The 25,320-nt window shown below is 36.7% G+C and overlaps 2 protein-coding genes across 2 annotated transcripts; both read right to left on the bottom strand.

Moving 5' to 3' along the window:
* Positions 1–3,750: 3,750 nt before the first annotated feature.
* Positions 3,751–5,582, bottom strand: LOC110917198 (cytochrome P450 76T24). Its single transcript, XM_022161792.2, has 2 exons — positions 4,656–5,582; positions 3,751–4,484 (listed from the first exon to the last, which is right to left on the bottom strand). Exons 1-2 carry the CDS (start codon positions 5,550–5,552, stop codon positions 3,876–3,878), a joined length of 1,506 nt encoding a protein of 501 aa, XP_022017484.1. The 5' UTR covers positions 5,553–5,582; the 3' UTR covers positions 3,751–3,875.
* Positions 5,583–14,100: 8,518 nt separating this feature from the next.
* LOC110917197 (cytochrome P450 76T24) lies at positions 14,101–15,931 on the bottom strand. Its single transcript, XM_022161791.2, has 2 exons — positions 15,016–15,931; positions 14,101–14,834 (listed from the first exon to the last, which is right to left on the bottom strand). The coding sequence occupies exons 1-2, from the start codon at positions 15,910–15,912 to the stop codon at positions 14,226–14,228; spliced, it is 1,506 nt and encodes a 501-aa protein (XP_022017483.1). The 5' UTR covers positions 15,913–15,931; the 3' UTR covers positions 14,101–14,225.
* Between the last annotated feature and the right edge of the window lie 9,389 nt (positions 15,932–25,320).

A 25,320-nucleotide genomic window follows, 5' to 3' on the forward strand; every position in this document is an offset into this window, starting at 1 on the left:
AAAGAATGCATCTTTGATGGTGTCCGCCCGTTTTATTGAAGTGATTATGATTGTTGTTGAAGTTTGTTTCTTTCCTAGCCTTCAATATCTCCCATGCTATCACCAAAAGATCCCTCCGATCACCTTTTTCCAATCATTACAACCTTCATATTTGTCAGAACAATTTATGACTAATTAAATTTTTGTGTATTAAATCAAAGCATTACAGCAAGTAAGTCGGTAAATTAGGCCCCTATTGGAGGACCATCCAGAGACTTAGTTATTAAATGTTACAAAGTTTAATAGACTAGTAGATCTGATCAAAACGTCTAATGTAACACGGTTATGATTTCTTACTAAGCTTAGCTGCAACAAATTTGTATATATTGATAAACAAATGAGAGTATCGTGTTAAACGTAACAAAGTTATGTTACTTGTATCAGTAAAATAAATAAAGATATAACATTGCATTACCAATAATTATTTCCTCTAATTATATAAAACTAATTTTGTTTTTCAGATAGTAACTGGGTAGTTAGTAACACCGGATTCAATGTGCCCGATGTGGCTTATATCCACATCTTGCCATATTATACAAAAATATATAACCAAGATTCTATATCTTATTAACAAATTAACTTGAAACAATTTTGGTAATGTGAGTGATGTGTAATGCTCTCAGCTGAAGATGAGAACATGGATGGGTTCCTGCCTGACCAATCATGCATATCCTTTGAGAGTGTCTAAACAATTAACTAATGTGTGAGCAAGAAGTGATTGCACTTCTTGTACCTCACTCGTTGGGAGTTGGCCACTCCATACAAGTCTATTTTGGGACAAAACTTGTGAACGACGAGCACAAGTGGGACAGAAAGGCTTGTTCTTAATGATCCTAGGATGTCACATGGTGCCTGCAAGTCAGGTTCAGACAACGGGTATATAGTGGGATCGAGCCTCAGGACAGTCTAGCAGGTCAAAGTTACCACACCAAAATTTCTTTAAAAATATGTAAACAGTGGTGGTGGGAGAAGATCAACTAAGGAGGCTCATGACAACGAGTCAAGCTGGTGGGCAAAAGATCTTTTTTTCTAGAAGTGTCACGGTGAAATGAAGTCGCAAGGAGTCGCGTGCCCCGCTTAAGTTTAAAGAGGGTAAAAAAATGGATCATCGAAAAGAGTAATAACCAAACCTAATGAGGGGATCATGTTCAAATATGGGGGTAGATTGTAATTGGATGGTTACGGGGAGTTTCCGATATATCAGGTCGACTGGTCAAGGTAAAAATGGTAGTTTCACACTGAGTTAAGCGTTTGTTGAAAGTCCTTTTGAGTCAATATAAAGCAAAATTTACAGGATGTTGTCGTTAATGAGCAAAGATCCACAAGAATATGCATGTTTTGGTAGTATATGACAAGCCAAATGTTTGAAGATCGTATCTACTTAAAACGCACTTTAACGTGTAAGTTTATGGTCAATCCAACATATCCTTTTAGGGGCGTCATAGCGCTTAATTAGAGACGTGTATTAGTAGTGCTCGTACCCACTACAAGGGAGTTGAGACTAGGGAGCCCTAATGAATCTATGACATGAAATAGTTAGTATTTGACGACTATAAACAATACAATAATAATAGTCTTCAGGGATCTGAAATGGCGCACATGCCTATAATCATAGATGGGTCCATAATATCTTGATGGAGAAAAATGCCCGGATAGTCCCTGTGGTTTCGCCTTTTTTCACCTATAGTCCCCAACTTTCTAAAACTACCTGAATAGTCCCCAACTTTTCATTTTTTGTTCCCGGATAGTCCCTAACATGGATGGGGGTTAGTTTTCTCGGTTAAGTTGATGCAAAATGACTATAATACCCTTAAGTAAAACAAAATGAATTAATTATATATTTTTTCTTAAAATATAAAAACCAAACATCCCTACCACATTCATTCTTCGTCATCAGTTCATCACCTTCAGACCCTTTTCTCTCTCTCTAAAGTCTAAACCACCATCTCCTTCATCTCCACCACCACCATAAAACACCACCGCCTGTCAACACCTCCATCACCAACCCATCATCCTCGCCGTCTCTCACCGCCAAGCCACCACTGCCACAACCACCACCAACCACCATCATCCGCCACCACCACCTTCATCACCGTAATCAGCCACCACCGCCTCCTCCACCCCCTGTGCCTTCTTCCATGTGTAAACCCTTGAAATCGCCCTGTGATTTCATTTCAGAAATTCTTGTTCAATCGGTACGCATGCCACTCAAAAACTATAGGGCTTTTATTCAGGCCATGAATACGAGTAGAATGGTATAATTTTCACCTCAAATCGGTGCCGATTTGACAGTCGGCGCCGGCAGCGACAACGACGACGGTAACGGCAGCGACAACGCCACCATCATCCGCCACCACCACCTCTATCACCTTAATCAGCCACCACCTCCTCCTCCACCCACTGTGCCGATTTGACAGTCGGCTTCAACCGGAGTAACGGCAGCGACGACGGTAGTTAATGATTTTATTTAATTTTGTGAGTTTAATTTTGGGGTATAAATCATAGCTATGAAGTTGATGATTTTATTTAATTTTGTGGTTTGGTATTGACGCACAGAAACCATATTAAAAAAAAGAAGCAAACGACATTTGAGAGTGAGAGGTTAATTTCTGCATTTAATTTGGTGGAGAGTGACTGTGGTGGTGATGGTGGAGGGTGGAGGAGGGTGATGGTGGGTGGAGGTTGAAGATGAAGTGTAGTGGTGAGGTTTTATAAATAAAAATGAAGAATATGCCCAGATGGTCCCTATGGTTTGGCCTTTTAAGGAAAGGGTATTTTTGTCATTTCACACCCTCTTAACAGAGAAAACAAACTGAAGTTAGACGTAGAGACTATCCGGGAACAAAAAATGAAAAGTTGGGGACTATTCAGGTAGTTTTAGAAAGTTTGGGACTATAGGTGAAAAAAGGCGAAACCACATGGACTATCCGGGCATTTTTCTCTATCTTGATGCTTACATCTGGTACAAAACTATTAATTACCTATATTTTTTTTTTTTTTGAACGGCAAATTTGGTAACTGACATATTGCTCTAGAAAAGTTATATGACAATTTTGGATATAGAAAAATACTTTATCTTGAGAAAAAGTTATATGATAATTTTAGATATAGAAAAGTCAATATAGGCGTATATGCTACTATAATGTTTTGAATGCGAAATTAACTTTTTTAAAATGTTGATTATTGATGAACTTTTTTTTAACTTTTTGTTTTTATTCGGTTTATTCATATTGCAACTTTAGTTTGCTTATAAAAAATTGCATTCATGATATTTACTTATCACTCAGATGTAACACATATGGTATTGAAGTGGATGTTTATTAAGTTTCCGTTTAAATTTATGAAAGCATGTTTTTCATAAACACAGATGTAACACATACTTAAAACGTGTTTAAACGTTCATATCTTTTTTATACAATATTATTTTTTCATAAAAATTTCATCATAAAATTGAGTGACTTTTTATCTTTAATTTAAGTATCACCAAAATCCATTCATGGTATCTTCCTTGGATATGATTTTAATCATCATGGATTTTCTTTTAGCTATGACCCTCACACATGTTGCACTTACCTTGTTGTGTCACCTTACATTTCATGATACTTCGATTTATAGATCAGAATATTCTTTTCTGGGGTCAAGCTATTAGGAAACGATAGTTACATTTTACAACATAACTATATTAACGGTGTACCCCAACAATATTTTATTTCCAACTAACCGATTGCAAACGCTTTTATTTATACATAAAATTCAGCTAAGCCATTCACGCGTTATTATAGACTTAGCATTATATATATCATGTTTCTTGTACTGATTTCATCAACCCAAAGAAGTCAAAGTTTGACTGGAATGGCCATCAAAGGCAGATTTTTCTTTAATGTAAACCCAAACTTATCAGTCATATCCATATCTTGTGTTCTCATGCCTCCTTCAATCTTCCAATCAAACTTATGAATCAAAGTTCCCAACATCAAATGCAACATAATATCCGCAAGAGGCAATCCTGGACACATCCTTCTTCCTGCACCAAACGGGATGAACTCAAAATCACGACCTTTGAAGTCTATCTCGACATCAAGAAACCTCTCTGGCTCGAACCTTTGTGGGTCTGACCACACATTCGGGTCTTGACCCATGGCCCACAAGTTACACATGATCTGCGCGTCTTTTGGGACCATGTGACCTTTGATCTCAACATCAGTTATGGCTTTATGAGGGACTAAAAAGGTAACAGGAGGGTGCAACCGAAGAGTTTCTTTTATAACGGCGCGTAGGTAAGGAACCCCGGAGATGTCTGATTCTTCAAAAGTTCTGTCATGATTTCCTATTACTTTCTTGATCTCCGCTTGAGCTTTCAACATTTTCTCGGGGTTGTGCATTAGTTCCGCCATTGCCCATTCCAACGTGTTTGATGTCGTGTCGGTTCCTGCAAGAAATAAGTCCTGCACAAAGGATTCTGGCCACCATGAATATTTTTACACAACTAATTACGATTTTTTTAGGAATGGGGGTATCAACTACAAGAAAATACGTGGTTGTGAAGCAAACCTTGGGTCCATACGCATTTGATATAAAGAAGTTCAATTATTTAGTACTCAAAGAAGATTACTTACATATAGCAACTGTCTTATGTCATTAAGGCTAATTGAGGAGTTTTGATCTTTACTGATGTTCAATAGCAAATCGGTAAGATCCTTGGTTGATGCATCGGATGAACTTGTACTTCTAGCACGCAACCGTTCACTGATATGTTGCTCAAATATTGCCGAAAGCTTCTTGTTGTAAAATTTTGATCGTCGTAGCAAGCCATGTGGATCCAAGGGCCGAAGCACAGGAAAATAATCGGCTAAATTTGGTGCACCAGAAATTTCCATGACAGCCCATACCATGTTCTTAAATTCTTGAGAAGATGGAGAATCATACTGAGCTAAATCAGTAGAAAATATGTAGTTGGAGAGAACGTTTAGAGTTGTTATAGTCGCAGTTTCACCAATGTTGATCGGTTTGCCACTCATGCGACAACCATGAACAAAGTCCAGGAGTTCCTGGACCTTTCGCTTGCGTAGAAACCGGCTTGCATCAAGTTGACGAACCGAAAACAAGTGTTCTTTGCATATTCGTCTTAACCGTCGCCACTGGTCCCCAACAGGCAGCCAAACCATGGACGTGTTATGGTTGTCGATTACCCTAATAGCGCATGGGACAGATCTACTCGAGAAAGAAATATCATGTTTTGAAAAGAACTCTTGAGCGATTTCACATGACGAAACAACAATCATGGTGGTGCTACCGAGCTTTAAGGACATCAAAGGTCCATAAGTTTTGGATAGTGAAGCAAGCGAGTGGTGTGGTTTGTCTCCGAGTTCCAAGATGTTTCCAATGATTGGAAGCGGGTACGGGCCGGGCGGCAGTCGGGTGGCGACACCCGACTTTTGACGGCCCGATTCGCGCGTAAAGAAATAAAGCCATGTAAGAATGGACAATAATATGAAGATGATTATGTAGTCCATGTCTCTCCTGCAGCCCTACTCATTATTATGATCTTCATGATGTTTTTATACCCAAATGTGAGAGCCACGGAGGTTAGAACAGTTAATGACTAATTATAATTTTGCGTCCATCTCTCTCCTATAGTCTTATTGCTCATTATTATGATCGTCATGCATGATGTTAAATTTATACACAACTGTGAACTCATTTTTTGGATTGAAGAAACTTCTATACAACTATATATAGAAAAAAGCCAGCAATAAAATCGAACCTCAAGTTATAAAATTAATCTCGGATATTGAACTCATGCCACCTATCTCAACAAAGGCTTACATATTTAGATGAGATCTATTAGAAATCCAAAAAAAAAAAAAAAAACACACGAATTCATCTTGATGTTGTCCGCCATTTTATTGAAGTGATTATGATTGTTGAACTGGTGAGCAAATTAACCACCATAACTGATAACCGAACCATAACCGAAATAACCGAACCACTAATAACCGATAACCAATATAACCAATGGTTATGGTTATGAAACTTTGTATAACCACTCAATCGGTTATGGTTATGGTTATGAAGCTTTGGTTAACCAAACATAACCGAACTTTATATAATAGATTTGTGTTTTACAAAACCATATAGAGGGTCATTTATTTTGATAAAGAACTAAGGTGTTATGGCCATAATTGTTTTTATTTGAGAATTATCTTATTAAAAAGAACTCTAAATCGGTAGTTTAACCAAAAAGTTTAGTCTTCGTTATCTTATAAAATAGGCTCAAGCTAAGTTCAAATCGTGCACAACCCTATTTATTTCAAACCATGTTTGGTTACTTAACCGAAATTAACCATAACTGAACCATAACCGACTTCATAACCGATTAACCATAACCGACGTTTGGTTATGGTTATGGTTACCAAAACTCCATAACCGAACTAGCGGTTATGGTTATGGTTAATAGTAAAAACCGACCAAACCGACCCATACACACCCCTATGTTGAAGTTTGTTTCTTTCCTAGCCTTCCACATCTCTCATGCCATCACCAAAAGATCCCTACGATCACCTTTTTCCAATCATTACAACCTTCATAGTTGTCAGAACAATTTATGACTAATTATATTTTTGTGTATAAAGTCAAAGCATTACACCAAGTAAGTCGGTAAATTAGGCCCCTATTGGAGGACCATCCAGAGGCTTAGTTATTAAATGTTACAAAGTTTAATAGACTAGTAGATCTGATCAAAACGTCTAATGTAGCACGGTTATGATTCCTTACTAAGCTTAGCTGCAACAAATTTGTATATTTTGATAACAAATGAGAGTATCGTGTTAAATGTAACAAAGTTATGTTACTTGTATCAGTAAAATAAATAAAGATATAACATTGCATTACCAATAACTATTTCCTCTAATTATATAAAACTAATTTTGTTTTTCAGATAGTAACGGGGTAGTTAGTAACACCGGATTCAATGTGCCCGATGTGGCTTATATCCACATCTCTTGCCATATTATACAAAAAGATATATAACCAAGATTCTATATCTTATTAACAAATTAACTTGAAACAATTTTGGTAATGTGAGTGATGTTGTGTAATGCTCTCAGCTGAAGATGACAACATGGTTGGGTTCCTGCCTGACCAATCATGCATATCCTTTGAAAGTGTCTAAACAATTAACTAATGTGTGAGCAAGAAGTGATTGCACTTCTTGTACCACACTCGTTGGGAGTTGGCCACTCCATACAAGTCTATTTTGGGACAAAACTTGTGAACGACGAGCACAAGTGGGACAGAAAGGCTTGTTCTTAATGATCCTAGGATGTCACATGGTGCCTGCAAGTCAGGTTCAGACAACGGGTATATAGTGGGATCGAGCCTCAGAACAGTCTAGCAGGTCAAAGTTACTACACCAAAATTTCTTTAAAAATATGTAAACAGTGGTGGTGGGAGAAGATCAACTAAGGAGGCTCATGACAACGAGTCAAGCTGGTGGGCGAAAGATCTTTTTTCTAGAAGTGTCACGGTGAAATGAAGTCGCAAGGAGTCGCGTGCCCCGCTTGAGTTTAAAGAGGGTAAAAAAATGGATCATCGAAAAGAGTAATAACCAAACCTAATGAGGGGATCATGTTCAAATATGGGGGTAGATTGTAATTGGATGGTTACGGGGAGTTTCCGATATATTTGGTCGACTGGTCAAGGTAAAAATGGTAGTTTCATACTGAGTTAAGCGTTTGTTGAAAGTCCTTTTGAGTCAATGTAAAGCAAAATTTACAGGATGTTGTCGTTAATGAGCAAAGATCCACAAGAATATGCGTGTTTTGGTAGTGGAAGGATATGTGTTAGATTAGAAAATACTATTGATATGTAGCAGTGGATAGTTATATCAGTGGTTAGTGTAAGGTCAGTAGTTATATCAGGGGTTAGTTGATATGTAGCAGTGGATAGTTATATCAGTGGTTAGTGTAAGGTCAGTAGTTATATCAGTGGTTAGTTGTTGTAATAAGTTCAGGGACTAAAATGTCAATTCTGTAATAGTTCAGGGTCCTTAGTGTTAGTCAGTCGTTGTAAATGTTGTTATAAACGGTTGAAAGTCTGTTAATGGAAGTTAGCTTGGTTTTTGGGTCTTCTCTCTCTCTCTCTTGTGTTTCTCTCTCTAAAATTGAGCTCCAACATTGGTATCAGAGCATCGATCTTGGTGTTCTTGTATCAATTCAACACGAATTCGTTTCAATTCTACGAGATTGATCATTTATTCGATCAATTTCATTCGTTCATTTCAATTCAATCGAATTAGATCATTGTTCGGTCAATTCGTTCGATTCAAATAAATGGCAACAAAAACACGGAATCAAGAACTCGAAGAACTTGTTAAAGAACACGAAAAGATGATTCAACAGTTCACCACAACAATTGATGATCTTAGGGTATCGAATTCAGCAATCCAGTCAACATTGACAACTTTAACAGAAAAGTTGTTAAACAAAGACGGAGGAGATGATGACATGGTCATTACAAATGCGAAATCTGATCGACCACATATGAATACCCGATTTTGTAAGCTGGAATTTCCCAAATTTGATGGGTCGGATGTGGATGGGTGGATATATAGGGCTGAACACTTCTTTATGGTGGATGAAACTCCAGAAGATGCAAAGATGAGGATTGCAGTAATTCATTTGGAGGGGAAGGCTTTACAATGGCATCAAGGCCATCTGAAGGCCAGAGGAATCACGATTAAAGACATACCTTGGGATGAGTATAAGAAAGATGTGGTGCATAGGTTTGCAGATTCGTTTGTGGAAAATGCTTTAGAAGATCTTGTTTCACTCAGACAAACAGGAGATTTACAAGATTACTGTGATGCTTTTGATGCCTTACTAAATAAGGTATCTAATATCAATGAATCACAAGCCGTTTGTCTGTTCATTCATGGTTTAGCCCATTCAATTGCTGGTCCTGTACGAATGTTTAAACCAGAAACCTTGAAGAAGGCTTATTCCTTGGCTAGAATTCAAAACTCTACAAATATTAAAGCTAAAGGGTATCCTCATTCAACAACCAAAGTTGTGTCTCCCTTGAATGGTCCTGTAAGTGCTTCTAAAATTCCCTTATTACCCTCTCCAAACACAAACTCAGTTGGGTCAACAAGTACTAGTAAAGGGGTAAATAAAATTGTGAGAAGCAAGGAGATAGATGCAAAAAGGGCTAGAGGTGAATGTTTTTGGTGCCCAGAGAAGTTTACTCCTACTCATGTGTGCAAGAATAAACAGTTTTTTACAATTGAGGTTCATGGGGAAGAAGAGGAGATAGAAGAAGAATCTGAGTCTATTGTTCTGCCTAAACAAGTGACTACAGATCCTTTAATTTCTTTGCATGCTATATCAGGTATTCCCTCTTTTTCAACAATGAGAGTGATTGGCACCATAGGTACTAGACAGCTGCAAATCTTGATAGATTCTGGCTCAACACATAATTTCATTAACCAAGATTTGGCAGCCAGGTTGAGATGTCCCACAAAAACAGTCAACTCTATGCAAATAACAGTAGCAGATGGTAATAAACTGAATTGTATGCAGTTATGTGAAAATTTCCAATGGGTCATGCAAGGTAGTTGGTTCAAGGCTGACATGTTTTTAATTCCCTTGAGTAACTATGATATGGTTCTTGGGGTACAGTGGTTGAGGGAATTGAATGATATTAGTTGGAATTTTAAAGAGCTAACCATGAAGTTTAAAGTGGGTCATTTAGCTTTTGAGTTGAAGGGTTTGGATAATAATAATACAGTTACTCTTTGTTCAGCTGAAAAGTGCAATGATATGATCAACAAGAAGTCTGCTGTAGCTTCTTGTCAATTGTTTAGTATCCAGGATCAAAATAATGATAGGAATCAATTAGAACCTGCAATACAAGATACTGTACAAAATGATGCAATACAAACTTTGTTGAAACAGTTTGAAGATATTTTTCAAGAACCCACTCAGTTGCCTCCTTCAAGGCAATGTGATCATAAAATTGTCCTCACCAATGAAGAAGCTGCCATCAATCAGAGACCATATAGATATCCTGCTGGTCAAAAAGATGTTATAGAAAAGATGACTCAAGAAATGTTAGACTCAGGAGTGATCAGGGAAAGTCAAAGCTCTTTTGCATCTCCTGTGGTGTTGGTTAAAAAGAAGGATGGTTCTTGGAGAATGTGCATTGACTACAGGAAATTAAACAATGCAACAGTTAAGAACAGGTATCCTATTCCTCTCATTGAAGAGCTTTTGGATGAACTGCATGGGGCTACTATTTTTTCAAAACTGGATTTAAGGGCAGGTTATCATCAAATTCGAATGTATGATAAAGATGTGCACAAGACAGCTTTTAGGACCCATCAAGGATTATTCGAATTCTTAGTAATGCCATTTGGCCTTACTAATGCCCCAGCCACTTTCCAGGCTTTAATGAATTCAGTTTTTAAGGATCTCATCAGGAAATGTGTTCTTGTGTTCTTTGATGATATTCTAGTATTCAGTTCTGATCTACATCAGCATGTGAAGGATCTGTCACAAGTGTTTCTGTTGTTTAGACAACATGCTTTGCTAGCTAAAAAGTCTAAGTGTTCTTTTGCTGGTTCAAGAATAGATTACTTGGGGCATATCATATCAAAGGAAGGGGTTTCAACTGATCCAACAAAAATAATGGCCATCAAAGATTGGCCTTTTCCAGAGACAGTCAAACAGTTGAGGGGCTTCCTGGGGTTAGCAGGGTATTACAGGCGCTTTATTCAAGGTTTTGGTTCAATTGCTAAGCCTTTAACTGATTTGTTGAGAAAAGATGCTTTTAAATGGACTGAGGAAACTACTCAAGCTTTTAATGAGCTCAAAAATGCTTTGATTCACTCTCCTGTGTTAGCTTTACCAAACTTTAATGAACCTTTTATTATAGAAACTGATGCATCATCTAAAGGTATTGGGGCAGTGCTAATGCAAAAAGGACACCCACTGGCTTACATGAGTAAAGCCTTATCAGCCAGACAGCAGAGTCTATCTGTTTATGAAAAGGAACTCCTAGCAATCCTGATGGCAGTCAAGAATTGGCATCATTATTTGATCATCAATAAGTTCATTATCAGAACTGGTCAAAAAAGTTTGAAGCATCTGTTAGAACAAAAGGTTGTTACCCCTTTACAACATACTTGGATGTCCAAACTTATGGGGTACAACTATGAGATTGAATACAAAAAGGGGTGTGAGAACAAGGTAGGTGATGCATTATCAAGGAAGCAGGGTATGTGCTTGTTACAGATGGGATTAAGTGCTGTGGAACCCTTATTATGGAAAAAAATTGAAGCTTCATGGAAATCTGACTTAAACTTACAGGATATAATGAAGAAGTTAACTGAGGATAAAATAGTCAAAAATTTTGTTTGGGATGGCCATAAATTGTTGAAGAAAAATAGGATTGTCATTGGTTGTGATCAGCAGTTAAGGCAGGAGATTATTACTCTTTACCACAGCTCAACTCTTGGAGGGCATTCTGGGTTCATTCCTACTTATAGGAAAATCAAACAGTACTTTACTTGGTCCAGATGTGCTAAAGATGTGAGAAATTTCATTAAACAATGCAATGTGTGTTTAAAAGCCAAGTATGAACCAATAGCATCACCTGGGTTGTTGCAGCCCTTACCTCTTCCTCAAACTGTTTTCAGTGATTTGACAATGGATTTCATTTCAGGGTTACCTAAAGTGAATGGGAAGGAATCCATTTGGGTAATTGTGGACAAGTTCACCAAGTATGCTCATTTTTTACCCCTGGTGCATCCCTACTCAGCTTCTCAATTAGCTCAACTCTTTTTGGATAATATTTTCAAACTGCATGGCTGTCCACAGACCATAATCTCTGATAGGGATACATTATTCATGAGCAATTTTTGGCAAGAATTTCTTAAACTCCAAGGCATTGTGTCTGCTATGTCAACTTCTTACCACTCGCAAACTGATGGCCAAACAGAAGTCTTAAACAGGTGCTTGGAGACCTATTTGAGGTGTATGGTGATAGAAGTTCCTAAAGAATGGCCAAAGTTTTTATCTTTAGCTGAATGGTGGTATAATACTTCCTTCCACTCTGCCATTGGTATGTCCCCTTTTCAAGCCTTATATGGAATAATACCACCTTTACATGTTCCATTTATACCCTATGATACAAATGTGGCTTCTGTGGAACAACTGTTTTTGGAAAGAGAAAATGTGCTGCAAGTGCTGAAGTTCAATTTGTCAAGGGCAAGAAACAGAATGAAACAGCAGGCAGATCTGCATAGGTCAGACAGGAACTTTGATGTGGGACAATGGGTGTTTGTGAAATTACATCCTTATGTGCAGTCTACTTTAAGAGCCAACAGATACACTAAATTGAGCCCTAAGTTTTATGGACCATTTCTGATTATTCAGAAGGTGGGCAAGGCTGCTTATAAGTTGGATTTACCACCAGATGCTCAAATCCATCATACCTTTCATGTGTCCTTGTTGAAGGCTGCTACTGGACCACTTATTGCTCCTACACCACTGCCTATAGCACCACGTTTTAGCCTACAACCTCAAGCTATATTGGACAGAAAAATGGTTAAGAGGAATTCTAAGGTGGCTATCAAAGTCTTGGTTCATTGGGCTGGGTTGCCGGCTTCTGATGCTTCATGGGAGTTTTTGGATGATTTTCGTTTGAGATTTCCAGATTTTGATACTTGAGGACAAGTATGTTGTTGAGGGGAAAGTATTGTTAGATTAGAAAATACTATTGATATGTAGCAGTTGATAGTTATATCAGTGGTTAGTGTAAGGTCAGTAGTTATAACAGGGGTTAGTTGATATGTAGCAGTGGATAGTTATATCAGTGGTTAGTGTAAGGTCAGTAGTTATATCAGTGGTTAGTTGTTGTAATAAGTTCAAGGACTAAAATGTCAATTCTGTAATAGTTCAGGGTCCTTAGTGTTAGTCAGTCGTTGTAAATGTTGTTATAAACGGTTGAAAGTCTGTTAATGGAAGTTAGCTTGGTTTTTGGGTCTTCTCTCTCTCTCTTGTGTTTCTCTCTCTAAAATTGAGCTCCAACAATATGACAAGCCAAATGTTTGAAAATCGTATCTACTTAAAACATGTTTTAACGTGTAAGTTTATGGTTAATCCAACATATCCTTTTAGGGACGTCATAGTGCTTAATTAGAGACGTGTATTAGTAGTGCTCGTACCCACTAGAAGGGAGTTGAGACTAGGGAGCCCTAATGAATCTATGACATGAAATAGTTAGTATTTGACGACTATAAACAATACAAAAATAATAGTCTTCGGGGATCTGAAATGGCGCACATGCCTATAATCATAGATGGGTCCATAATATCCTGATATGCTGGTACAAAACTATTAATTACCTATAGAAAACTACTTTATCTTGAGAAAAAGTTAAATGATAATTTTAGATATAGAAAAGTCAATATAGGCGTATATGCTACTATAATGTTTTGAATGCGAAAATTAACTTTTTTAAAATGTTGATTATTGATGAACTTTTTTTTTAACTTATTGTTTTTATTCGGTTTATTCATATTGCAACTTTAGTTTGCTTATAAAAAATTGCATTCATGATATTTACTTATCACTCAGATGTAACACATATGGTATTGAAGTGGAGGTTTATTAAGTTTCCGTTTAAATTTATGAAAGCGTGTTTTTCATAAAAACAGATGTAACACATACTTAAAACGTGTTTAAACGTTCATAACTTTTTTATACAATATTATTTTTTATAAAAATTTCACCATAAAATCGAGTGACTTTTTATCTTTAATTTAAGTATCACCAAAATCCATTCATGGTATCTTCCTTGGATATGATTTTAATCATCATGGATTTTCTTTTAGCTATGACCCTCACACATGTTGCACTTACCTTGACGTGTCACCTTACCTTTCATGATACTTCGATTTATAGATCAGAATATTTCTTTTTTGAGGTCAAGCTATTAGGACACGATGGTTACATTTTACAACATAACTATATTAAAGGTGTACCCCAACAAGATTTTATTTCCATCTAACCGATTGCAAACGCTTTTATTTATACATAAAATTCAGCTAAGCCATTCACGCGTTATTATAGACTTAGCATTATATATATCATGTTTCTTGTACTGATTGCATCAACCCAAAGAAGTCAAAGTTTGATTGGGATGGCCATCAGAGGCAGATTTTTCTTTAATGTAAACCCGAACTTATCAGTCATATCCATATCTTGTGCTCTCATGCCTCCTTCAATCTTCCAATCAAACTTATGAATCAAAGTTCCCAACATCAAATGCAACATAACATCCGCAAGAGGCAATCCTGGACACATCCTTCTTCCTGCACCAAACGGGATGAACTCAAAATCACGACCTTTGAAGTCTATCTCGACATCAAGAAACCTCTCTGGCTCGAACCTTTGTGGGTCTGACCACACATTCGGGTCTTGACCCATGGCCCACAAGTTACACATGATCTGCGCGTCTTTTGGGACCATGTGACCTTTGATCTCAACATCAGTTATGGCTTTATGAGGGACTAAAAAGGTAACAGGAGGGTGCAACCGAAGAGTTTCTTTTATAACGGCGTGTAGGTAAGGAACCCCCGAGATGTCTGATTCTTCAAAAGTTCTGTCATCATTTCCTATTACTTTCTTGATCTCCGCTTGAGCTTTTAACATTTTCTCGGGGTTGTGCATTAGTTCCGCCATTGCCCATTCCAACGTGTTTGATGTCGTGTCGGTTCCTGCAAGAAATAAGTCCTGCACAAAGGATTCTGGCCACCATGAATATTTTTACACAACTAATTACGATTTTTTTTTTTTAGAAATGGGGGTATCAACTACAAGAAAATACATGGTTGTGAAGCAAACCTTGGGTCCATACGCATTTGATATAATATAAAGAAGTTCAATTATTTAGTACTCAAAGAAGATTACTTACATATAGCAACTGTCTTATGTCATTAAGGCTAATTGAGGAGTTTTGATCTTCACTGATGTTCAATAGCAAATCGGTAAGATCCTTGGTTGATGCATCGGATGAACTTGTACTTCTGGCACGCAACCGTTCACTGATATGTTGCTCAAATATTGCCGAAAGCTTCTTGTTGTAAAATTTAGATCGTCGTAGCAAGCCATGTGGATCCAAGGGCCGAAGCATAGGAAAATATTCGGCTAAATTTGGTGCACCAGCAATTTCCATGACAGCCCATACCATGTTCTTAAATTCTTGAGAAGATGGAGAATCATACTGAGCTAAATCAGTAGAAAATATGTAGTTGGAGAGAACGTTTAGAGTTGTTGTAGCCGCAGTTTCACCAACATTGATCGGTTTGCCACTCGTGCAACAACCATGAACGAAGTGCAGGAGTTCCTGAACCTTTTTCTTGCGTAGAAAGCGGCTTGAATCAAGTTGACGTATCGAAAACAAATGTTCTTTGCATATTCTTCTTAATTTTCGCCACTGGTCCCCAACAGGCAGCCAAATCATGGAGATGTTATGGATGTCGAGTACTCTCATAGAACACGGGACATATCTGCTGGAGAAAGAAATATCATGTTTTGAAAAGAACTCTTGAGCGATTTCACATGACGAAACAACAATCATGGTAGTGCTACCGAGCTTTAGGGACATCAAAGGTCCGTAGGTTTTGGACAGGGCAGCGAGGGAGTGGTGTGGTTTGTTTCCGAGTTCCAAGATGTTTCCAATGATTGGAAGCGGGCTCGGGCCGGGCGGCAGTCGGGTGGCGACACCTGACTTTTGACGGCCCAATTTGCACGTAAAGTAATAAAGCCATGTAAAAACGGAAAGTAAGAAGAAGATGATTATGTAGTCCATCTCTTTCCTATAGTCAGCTACTCATTGATGTTATATTTATATTCAATTGTGACAGTCACAAATGCGTATAGAGTCAAAACATTACACCAATTCGGTAAATTAAGCCCCTATTGGAGGACTATCCATTATTCTATTGTTCCATTATCCATATGCATAGTTATTAAATAATAGAATAGCAGATCACTAATATCATGTGATCTAATGTAACACGTATATGTTTTATAAAAACATCTAATGTAACACGGTTATGATTTCTTACTAAGCTTATCGGCAACAAATTGTATATCTTGATAACAAATGATAATATCATGTGAAATGTTAAAAGGTATCGTACTCGATCAATAAAGTAAATAAAGCTATAACATTGCATTTCTTTTGTAAAATACTTGAACAAAAAAACGAATACGATTATATTCCAATAACTAGTTCCTCTTAAACAAAAAAACGAATACGATTGGGGGCGCTATACGCAACCCAAACCAGGGGTAAAATTGTCTTTTTGACCATTTATACATGCTTCGTAGAACGTATAAAGGGTGGTTTTTATTAGAAATATTTATACAATATTAATCGTTTTAGTAAAGTCTTATAAAAAAAGTTTTCTATTTTAAATAAATAAAAAATTAAGTATTTCTTACAAACTTTTTTATACAACTTAATCCTTTTTATACGATAAGTATCGTATCATGCCGTATCGTATAAGTGTAGTATAGGTCACGTATTGACCTCGTATAAGCCTATAAGTGTGATATGATATCGTATCGTATAGTGTAGTATATGTCCCGTATGGGTGTAGTATCGTATAGAACTATAGATGTAGTATCGTAGGCATATACAAGACCTATAAGGGACCTATACGAGACTTATACTATACTATACTATACGAAACGATACGATACTATACGATATGATACAATATAACACCCGTATAGGCCTATAGGTGTAGTATAGGTCTCGTATAGTACTATAGGTGTGGTTTAGGTCCCGTGTAGACCTATAGACATATACAAGACCTATAGGGAACCTATACGAGACTTATACTACACTATACTATATGATACGATACAATACTATACAATACGATACTATACGATACGATATAACACCCGTATAAGCTTGTAGGTGTAGTATAGATCTCGTGTAGTACTATAGGTGTGGTTTAGGTCCCGTGTAGGCCTATAGGCATATAAAAGACCTATAGGGAACCTATACGAGTCTTATACTATACACTATACTATACAATACGATACGATACGATGCAATATAATACTATAGGATACCATACAACACCCGTATAAGCCTATAGGTCTAGTATAGGTCCCTTATAGGCCTATAGGTGTGGTTTAGGTCCCGTGTAGGCCTATAGGAATATACAAGACCTATATGGAACCTATATAAGACTTATACTATACATTATACGATACGATACGATACGATACGATGCAATACTATACGATACTATAGGATACCATACAACACCCGTATAAGCCTATAGGTGTAGTATAGGTCTCTTATAAGCCTATAGGTGTGGTTTAGGTCTACTATAGGCCTATAGGCACATACAAAACTTATAGGGAACCTATGCGAGACTTATACTACATACTATATAATATGATACTATACGATACAATACAATACGGTACGATGCTATAGGATACCATAGAACACCCATATAGGCCTATAGGTGTAGTATAGGTCCCGTATAGGCCTATAGGCATATACAAGACCTATACGAGACTTATACTATATACACTATACGATACGATGCTACATCCATAGGCCTATACGAGGTTTATACGGGACTTATACTATACGATACTTAAAAACGTTTTTTAAAGTACTTATTATAGAACTTTCCTAAAATGATAATAATTTATAAAATTGTTTCCTAACAAAAGAAACCTTTATATACGTTGCGTATATACCTAGACGCGGCATATATAAAGATTTTTTTTTGGTAAAGATGCACAAGAATGTGCATGTTTTGGTTGTTCAAGGACATAACAAGCCAAATGTGAAAAACATATAAATTTAAAATGTGCTTTAACGCGTGGGTTCATGATCAACCCAACATATCCTTCTAGAGAAAAGTTACATGACAATTTTAAATATAGAAAAGTCAATATAAGTGCATTTGTAATGATTGAATGAGAATTTAACTTTTTTATTAACTAGGCGAAGTGTCCGCGCTACACGAAGGTATTGGGACATATTGGTTCGATTGGTAACCAGTACCAAACCAACACTCGATACGTCACTCAAAAGAGAAAATAAAAATTGAAGTTGTGATATACTCAAAAGAATATCTACATGCGTTTTATATTAACCAAAAATCATTAAAAATACAGCTTCTGATACCGATATCACTATTAATGTATGTCAAAATAAAAACAAATGCTGATTACTTTTGTAAATTATTAATTCAAATTTAAATTAAACTAGTTGATTTTATGTCCGCGCGTTCCGGCGAGGACCCAATGACTGCAAAACGCGTGTCAGCAATGGCAAGCAGTTACCGAATATCAAAAATAAATAAAAATGACATGGTAAGGATAGTCACTCCGTTCTAAAAGAAAGATTTTAAATAACCTAATATATAATAATAGGACCCCACACGTCCTACACGTTAGAAATTCGGTTGTTTTCAGTTCAGTTATTTCGGTGCTAACATGTTAAAATATGAATGAGCTCGATACCGGTAAAGGCACCGAAAGTACCAATTCGGAAAATCATCGAAATTAGGTACCTACACCGAAAATGCTCAGTAGAATACGGTATGGTATTTGAAGGTAAAAATCAATAAATACAGGTATGGCGCTAGACCGGTGTTGAACCGAAAGTAACGATCTGAAAACGCCAAAAGGTGGGTACCAAATTGGTGCCGAAAATGATTTGGTATAGTAAATTTGGTACCGATACGATACCGGTTTGATTACAGGATTTGATACGATTTGCTCATCAATAATTTAAATATCCAAGTTAATTTTACATGCTATAATTCATTCATTACAGAAAAAGACAAAAAAAGCGAAATAAGTTGTTGTGTATATAAAACCTCATTCAAATGAAATACAATTTACTTACTGTGTGTATGAAAAGTAATCTAAACGGTGCAATTACTTGCATTGTTACGTTGCTACAGGATTTGATGAGCTTGGTACCAACTGGTACCGAAAATACCGTTACCGAAATCCCCAAAAGTGGGTATCGATACTGAATATACTTGGTACCGTACGGTTCGGTACCGGTCGATACTGTTACGACACCGGTATTTGAGGGTAAAAACCGGTGAATACCGGTGTCGAACCGGTACCGAAAATACAACCGGTTTGCTAAATTTGATACCGGTACCGGTACCCGATACCATTTGGTCATCACTCAGTGATGTTACTATTGATTTAATTATATTTTTAATATATAGGCCCAAAAGTGGGTACCTGTATCAGATATACTTGGTACGGTACGGTTTGGTAACGGTCGGTACTGGTACGACACCAGTAATTGAGGGTAAAAACCAGTGAATATCGGTGTCGAACAGGTACCAAAAATACACCCGATTTATTAAATTTGATACCGGTACCGGTACTCGATACCATTTACTCATAATTATTATTATTGTAGGTTATTATAATATTATAAAACAACTGCTCATTCAGTTGTATTATTATCATTATTATTATATTATTGTAGGTTATATAATATAATATAATATAATATAATATAATATAATATAATATAATATAATATAATATAATATAATATAATATAATATTATAAAATAAAACAACTGTTCGTTCAGTTGTATTATTATCATATAGAAATTTGTTAAATAATATGTAACCTTATAAAATTGTAATTATAATAAATGATAAATTATTTCACAATTAAAAACAAGTAGTGTTTTGCTATTATTAATTATTATCTATATCTTAAAACACAATGCTTTGCCACCGACGATACTAACCCCTATTCTTTGATTAAATCACACTTTTAGCCCCTCCAATCATACTAATCCCATTCTTTGTTAATAAATATCATTTTCACCTCTTTATGCATCTTAAGTTTAGAAAATATCATTTTCACCCCTTCTAACTTCCTATGAACTTAGTAAAATGTCACTTTGATCCCTTCGAAAGATGCATAATTCGATTTTTCCTTAATAACTTTTGTTCGTTAACTTTAAAAAAAATCTAATATGTTCCGTGCTTATTTGTATGTACATGTTGGTTTAATTCGAGTTGGTCTATGTTTCGACGTAAGTTTTATTTGTAAACGAGTACGTTTTTGTGCTTACTTTTTATATACATTTCAACCATTACTATATATCTTACAAACCAAAGTCGGTGGGTCGGTGGCCTTTGCTATCGACCAAAACTGGCCCTACACTATTAAAACTGATACACTTTCTAAAGACTTTATGAAATGTCATTTAACCCCCCCCCCCATTTTTCATTTTTAATTTAAGAAACATTATTTTATCACGTGGTTATATTTATGTATGTGTCTTAAAGTATTTTTTTTGGGAAACGTACTAGGCCAAATATAATATTTACGTGTCAGTATAAATTCACATTTCAACGAAAATATTATAAATTTACGTAAATGTTTTTCCGGGAAACGTACTAGTCTAGATATAATGCGTTTTCATTCTTATTTTTATGCACGTATTCAGTTTGTCTATGTTTTGATGTAAATTAAAAAAAACATTTATTTTTCTCACGTGCTTATTTTTATGTACATTTCGGTATAAATTCACGTTTCGACGTAAATGGTATAAATTCACTTTTCAACATATTTTTTCCGAAAACGAGTAGGGTCAAATATAATACGTTTCCATACTTATTTTTATATACGTTTGCAGTTGGTATATGATTGACGTAAATTTTGTTTAAAAACGAGTCGGGTCAAATGTAATACATTTTCATTCGACAATATAAATTTGAGTTACTTCACATTTTGACGGTACTAAATCTTGATGCAAATGTAAGAGTGGTGTAGTGGTTAGGTGAAACCCCAATAAACGAACCAACCCGGATTCGATTCCGTTTCTTTTGTACGATATCTATTCTATTTACTTTACTTTTTGATCCAACCGCAAAGCTTATATAGGTTACATTGAGTTTGATCGAATATGTCAAAATACGCACCTTCATATTGTTATCGCTTCACATAACACTTAAACTAATCCACTCAGTGTTTAAAACGGGCCCGCATCGCATCACCCGCGAGTCATAATGCTAGTTAAAATGGTTAACGTAAAAAAGTTAGATTTTAGTTTTAATATTTTATTAGAAAAAAATATTAAAAGAAGTACATATATCTTTTGTTCATTTTTTAAAGGACGCTCGTAGAATTTACTTACGGAGTTACAAAATAAAAGGAAAAAGTTTATCCGTCCAAAATTTTAAAGCCATAAAATCTTTTGTTGACACGTGTCATTCTCACTTCTTACCTTTAATTTTTTTATTTCTATTTCTTTTTTCTATTAAACAATAATAATATTATTAAACATCAATTTAACTAAATCTATTTATCTACTTTTTGTTTGCATAATCTGAAATTGATTTAATAGTTGATTTCTTATACGAATAAAAAAATGAGTTAACTGCCATTTCAGTCCCTGTGGTTTGGTCACTTTGGCCATTTCAGTCCAAATTTCAAAAATACGCCATTTTCCTCCCTGACATACTGGAAAGGTGTCATTTCAGTCCGAATTCTCATAACCCAGTTAAAGTCAGTTAGGTGAGTATATTTAATGAAGGGTATTTTAGTCCTTTTATAATTTTTTTCTTTTCCCTTTATGTTTTTATTAACCAAAAAGAGTTAACTGCCACCAAAACCCCCCTCCCCTGTATAAAACCCCAACCTGCAACGTAACCCTAAATCCCAAATTCACCCCCAAAATTAACCCCTTTCCCTCAACAAGCGGTGTACAATCAACGATCAACAACAATGGATCATGAAGACGACAACGATCCAAACTGGAGGGTTCGAGGTGTTTACTCAAATTTCGACCCTGAAATCGCATATGGTAGGTTTACATTCGTCACTTTTTGCTTTTTGAATGATTGTGTTTCTTCATCATGTATAAATTAGGACTAATGTTTGTTGTATAATCGTTTCAGAACACGAACCCGATATGTTCACATTGAAAGTTCACCATGGAGGTGAACTCACTATGTTCCCTGATGTAACATACGAGGGGGGGATAATCGAATATGTTGATAAGGTGAATGCGGACTTTTTCTCTCGAGTAATCATCGGTTCCATGATGATGGAACTTGGTTATATGGAAGAGGATCTGGATCTCTTGAAATACTATTTTAGGATTCCAGGTGAAGATATGGATTTTGGCTTAAGGCCAATAGGCTCAGATGATGATATTCGTAGGTTGATTAAACATGCAACAAAGAGTAAGGTTATAGAGTTATATGTTGAAAAGGTTCAAAGGGTGGATTTAGGAGAGTTGACACAGCAACCATTAAATATGATCTATCCTGAACAAGATCAACAGCCTCAAAATGATCCTGATTTAGGAGATCTAACATAGGAACCAGGTTGTGGTGGTGATCAAAATCCAGTAGGTGGTGATGAAATTCCAGTAGGTGGTGTTGGTAGTCCAGGAGGTGGTGATGGTAGTCAAGGAGGTGGTGATAGTGAGGGCAGTGGTGATGATAATGATGGCAGTGGTGATGACAATGATGGCAGTGGTGATGATAATGAGGGCAGTGGAGATGGTAGCAGTGGTAAGGTCCAGTCTGAGGGAAGTGATTCTGAGGGAAGTGATTTTGAGGGAAGTGATTCTGAAGACCCTCAGTTTATTCCTGATGATGAGGTTAGTGAAGAGGATAGTGAGGGTATGAATGAACATGCCAGCAATAAGAGGGAAAATGCCACCAAAAGTGAAGCTTACAAGAAGGTGCAGACAGAGGAGGATGTAGATGATCCTGAGTTCATTGTTGATAAGGATAACTTAGTCATAGACTATGATGATGACATGGATGAATTTAGGGCTGCTGTGGACTTTGACATTAGTGAAGATGAGAACATACAAGAAGACCAATTAAATGAGGATGAATTGGTAGATGTTCAAGTAGATATAGATAACTTTGATAGTCTGAGTGACCCGGATGATGAAACAAAACTGCAGAGGGCCGTTAGGAGGATTAGGAGAAGCAGGAGGAAAAAGAAACAAACAGATAGTTGTCCCTTTTATGTAGGTCAACAGTTTTATGATAGGCAATCAATCAAAGATCTTGTGAAATGGTATGCAGTGGAATCTAAAAAGCAATTGTACATAATTAGGAATGTAAAAGAAGGTTCCGGGTTGTGTGCATGGGAAAGAATCCAAAGTTGAGCAGTAATGAAGGTGGTTGTGATAATGAGGGCAGTTCTGGAAATTCACATGATACACCTTTGAATGCAAACCCAGAAGTGGTTGGGGACCATAATGCAAACACAAATAACAATGGTGGGGCCCAGCAGTATTGTTCTTCAAAAAAGCCTGAAAAGAAGCCAAAACGTCCAAGGAAAAAGATTCCTCCTCCCACATGCCCTTGGGTTTTGCACATCTCAAATCACTTCAAGAGCCAAGACACATGGGTGGTCAAGACTCTTATCAATGAACATGAGTGCTTGCATACCAGGGATGTGGGCTTATGCAATATCTCTTTTTTGACCAAGGAAGTGGAACCCATAATTTTGGTTAACCCTACAATTCCACTGGCTGCTCTTCAAGATCAACTCCAGAAGAAACTTCAGGTACAGATTACAATTAACCAAATTTCTAGAGCTAAGCATTTTGAAATGGAGAAGCTTCAAGGGGATTATAAAACTCAGTTTGGGTTACTTAGGGAATATGCTGAACAGTTAATGAAATCGAATCCAGGAACAACTGTTACCATAGATGTTGAACCATCTAGTTGTAAGGCCAAAAGTTCAACAAGGCAGTTTAGGAGGATTTATATTTGTTATGGTGCATTTAAGAAGGGTTTTAAGATAATTGGTAGAGACATTCTAGGGTTGGACGGATGCTTTATGAAGGGGCCCTACCCTGGCCAAATTTTAACAGCAGTGGGTGTTGATGGAAACAACGGGATTTATCCTGTTGCTTTTGCTGTAGTTGAGTCTGAAACTACAAAGACCTGGACCTGGTTTTTAGAACAACTTGCTGTAGATCTGGAGCTGCCAAGAACTGCCAACTTCACCTTCATAAGCGACAGACAAAAGGTGCCATTGTGTTATGTATAACTTGTTTAATTGTATGCCTTAGTTGTTCAAGTGTGTTATGTATAATTTGTTTAAATGTATTCCTTTGTTGTTCAAGTTTGTTATGTATAACAGTCCATTCTGTACAGGGAATAATACCTGCTGTTAGCAAGGTCTTTCCTATGGCAGAGCATAGATACTGTATTCGGCATATACATGAAAATATGAAGGCTAATGCTAACTGGAGGGATGATAAGATAAAGGGTCTATTCTGGAATGCTGCTTCTGCAACAACAGTTCCTTGGTTTGATCATGCAATGCAAGATATCAAGATGGTAGATAAGAAGCTGCATGACTGGTTAAGACAGATCCCAGTGAAACATTGGAGCCGGTGTCAGTTTAGTGGTAAGACTTAAGAATGTCATATATGTTAAGCCATTTACATAATTGTTTGTGGTTGCATAATAACTGACAGGTTTCCATTAAACAGGTAGGCCAAAGTGTGACATTCTTCTAAACAACATTTGTGAAGTCTTCAATAGGCAGTTGATACATGCTAGGGATAAACCAATCATTACCAGTCTAGAGTGCATCAGGGAATACCTAATGAAGAGGAATCTTGTTGTACACAAGCTGATTGCAAAGACCAAAGGTCCTCTAACCCCCTATGCAACTGAAGCCCTAGACAAGATCAAACAAGAAGCTGTTGAGTACACTGTTATCTTTAACTCTATCTCCAAGTATCAAGTTAATGGGCCAAGAGACAACAAAGTAGTGAACTTGGTGGAGAAAAGTTGCACCTGCAGAAGATGGGACTTAACTGGCATCCCTTGCAAGCATGCAGTTGCTTGTATATGGAACTTGGCCCTACATGGCAAGGATGATGGTGTATTGGAAAAGTGGGTTGATAAATCATACTGGATGCAGACTTGGAAGGATGTGTATTCCCATGTAATTGATCCAGTAGATGGTCAAGACTTATGGACACCTTCCACATGCCCTACTAAGCTGCTTCCACCAAAGCACCACAAGCAAATAGGCAGGCCAAAAAAGAAAAGGAAGAAATATGCTGTGGAAATCACTGAGTTGACTCAACAGATGGAATCCAGTGGCAAGATGTCAAGAAAGGGTGAAACTGTGGAATGCAGCAAGTGTAAAAGGAGGGGCCATAACAGGAGGAGTTGCAAGGGGACTGATGTT

Source organism: Helianthus annuus, chromosome 16 (assembly GCF_002127325.2).
Source record: "Helianthus annuus cultivar XRQ/B chromosome 16, HanXRQr2.0-SUNRISE, whole genome shotgun sequence".
Taxonomy (NCBI): Eukaryota; Viridiplantae; Streptophyta; class Magnoliopsida; order Asterales; family Asteraceae; genus Helianthus; species Helianthus annuus.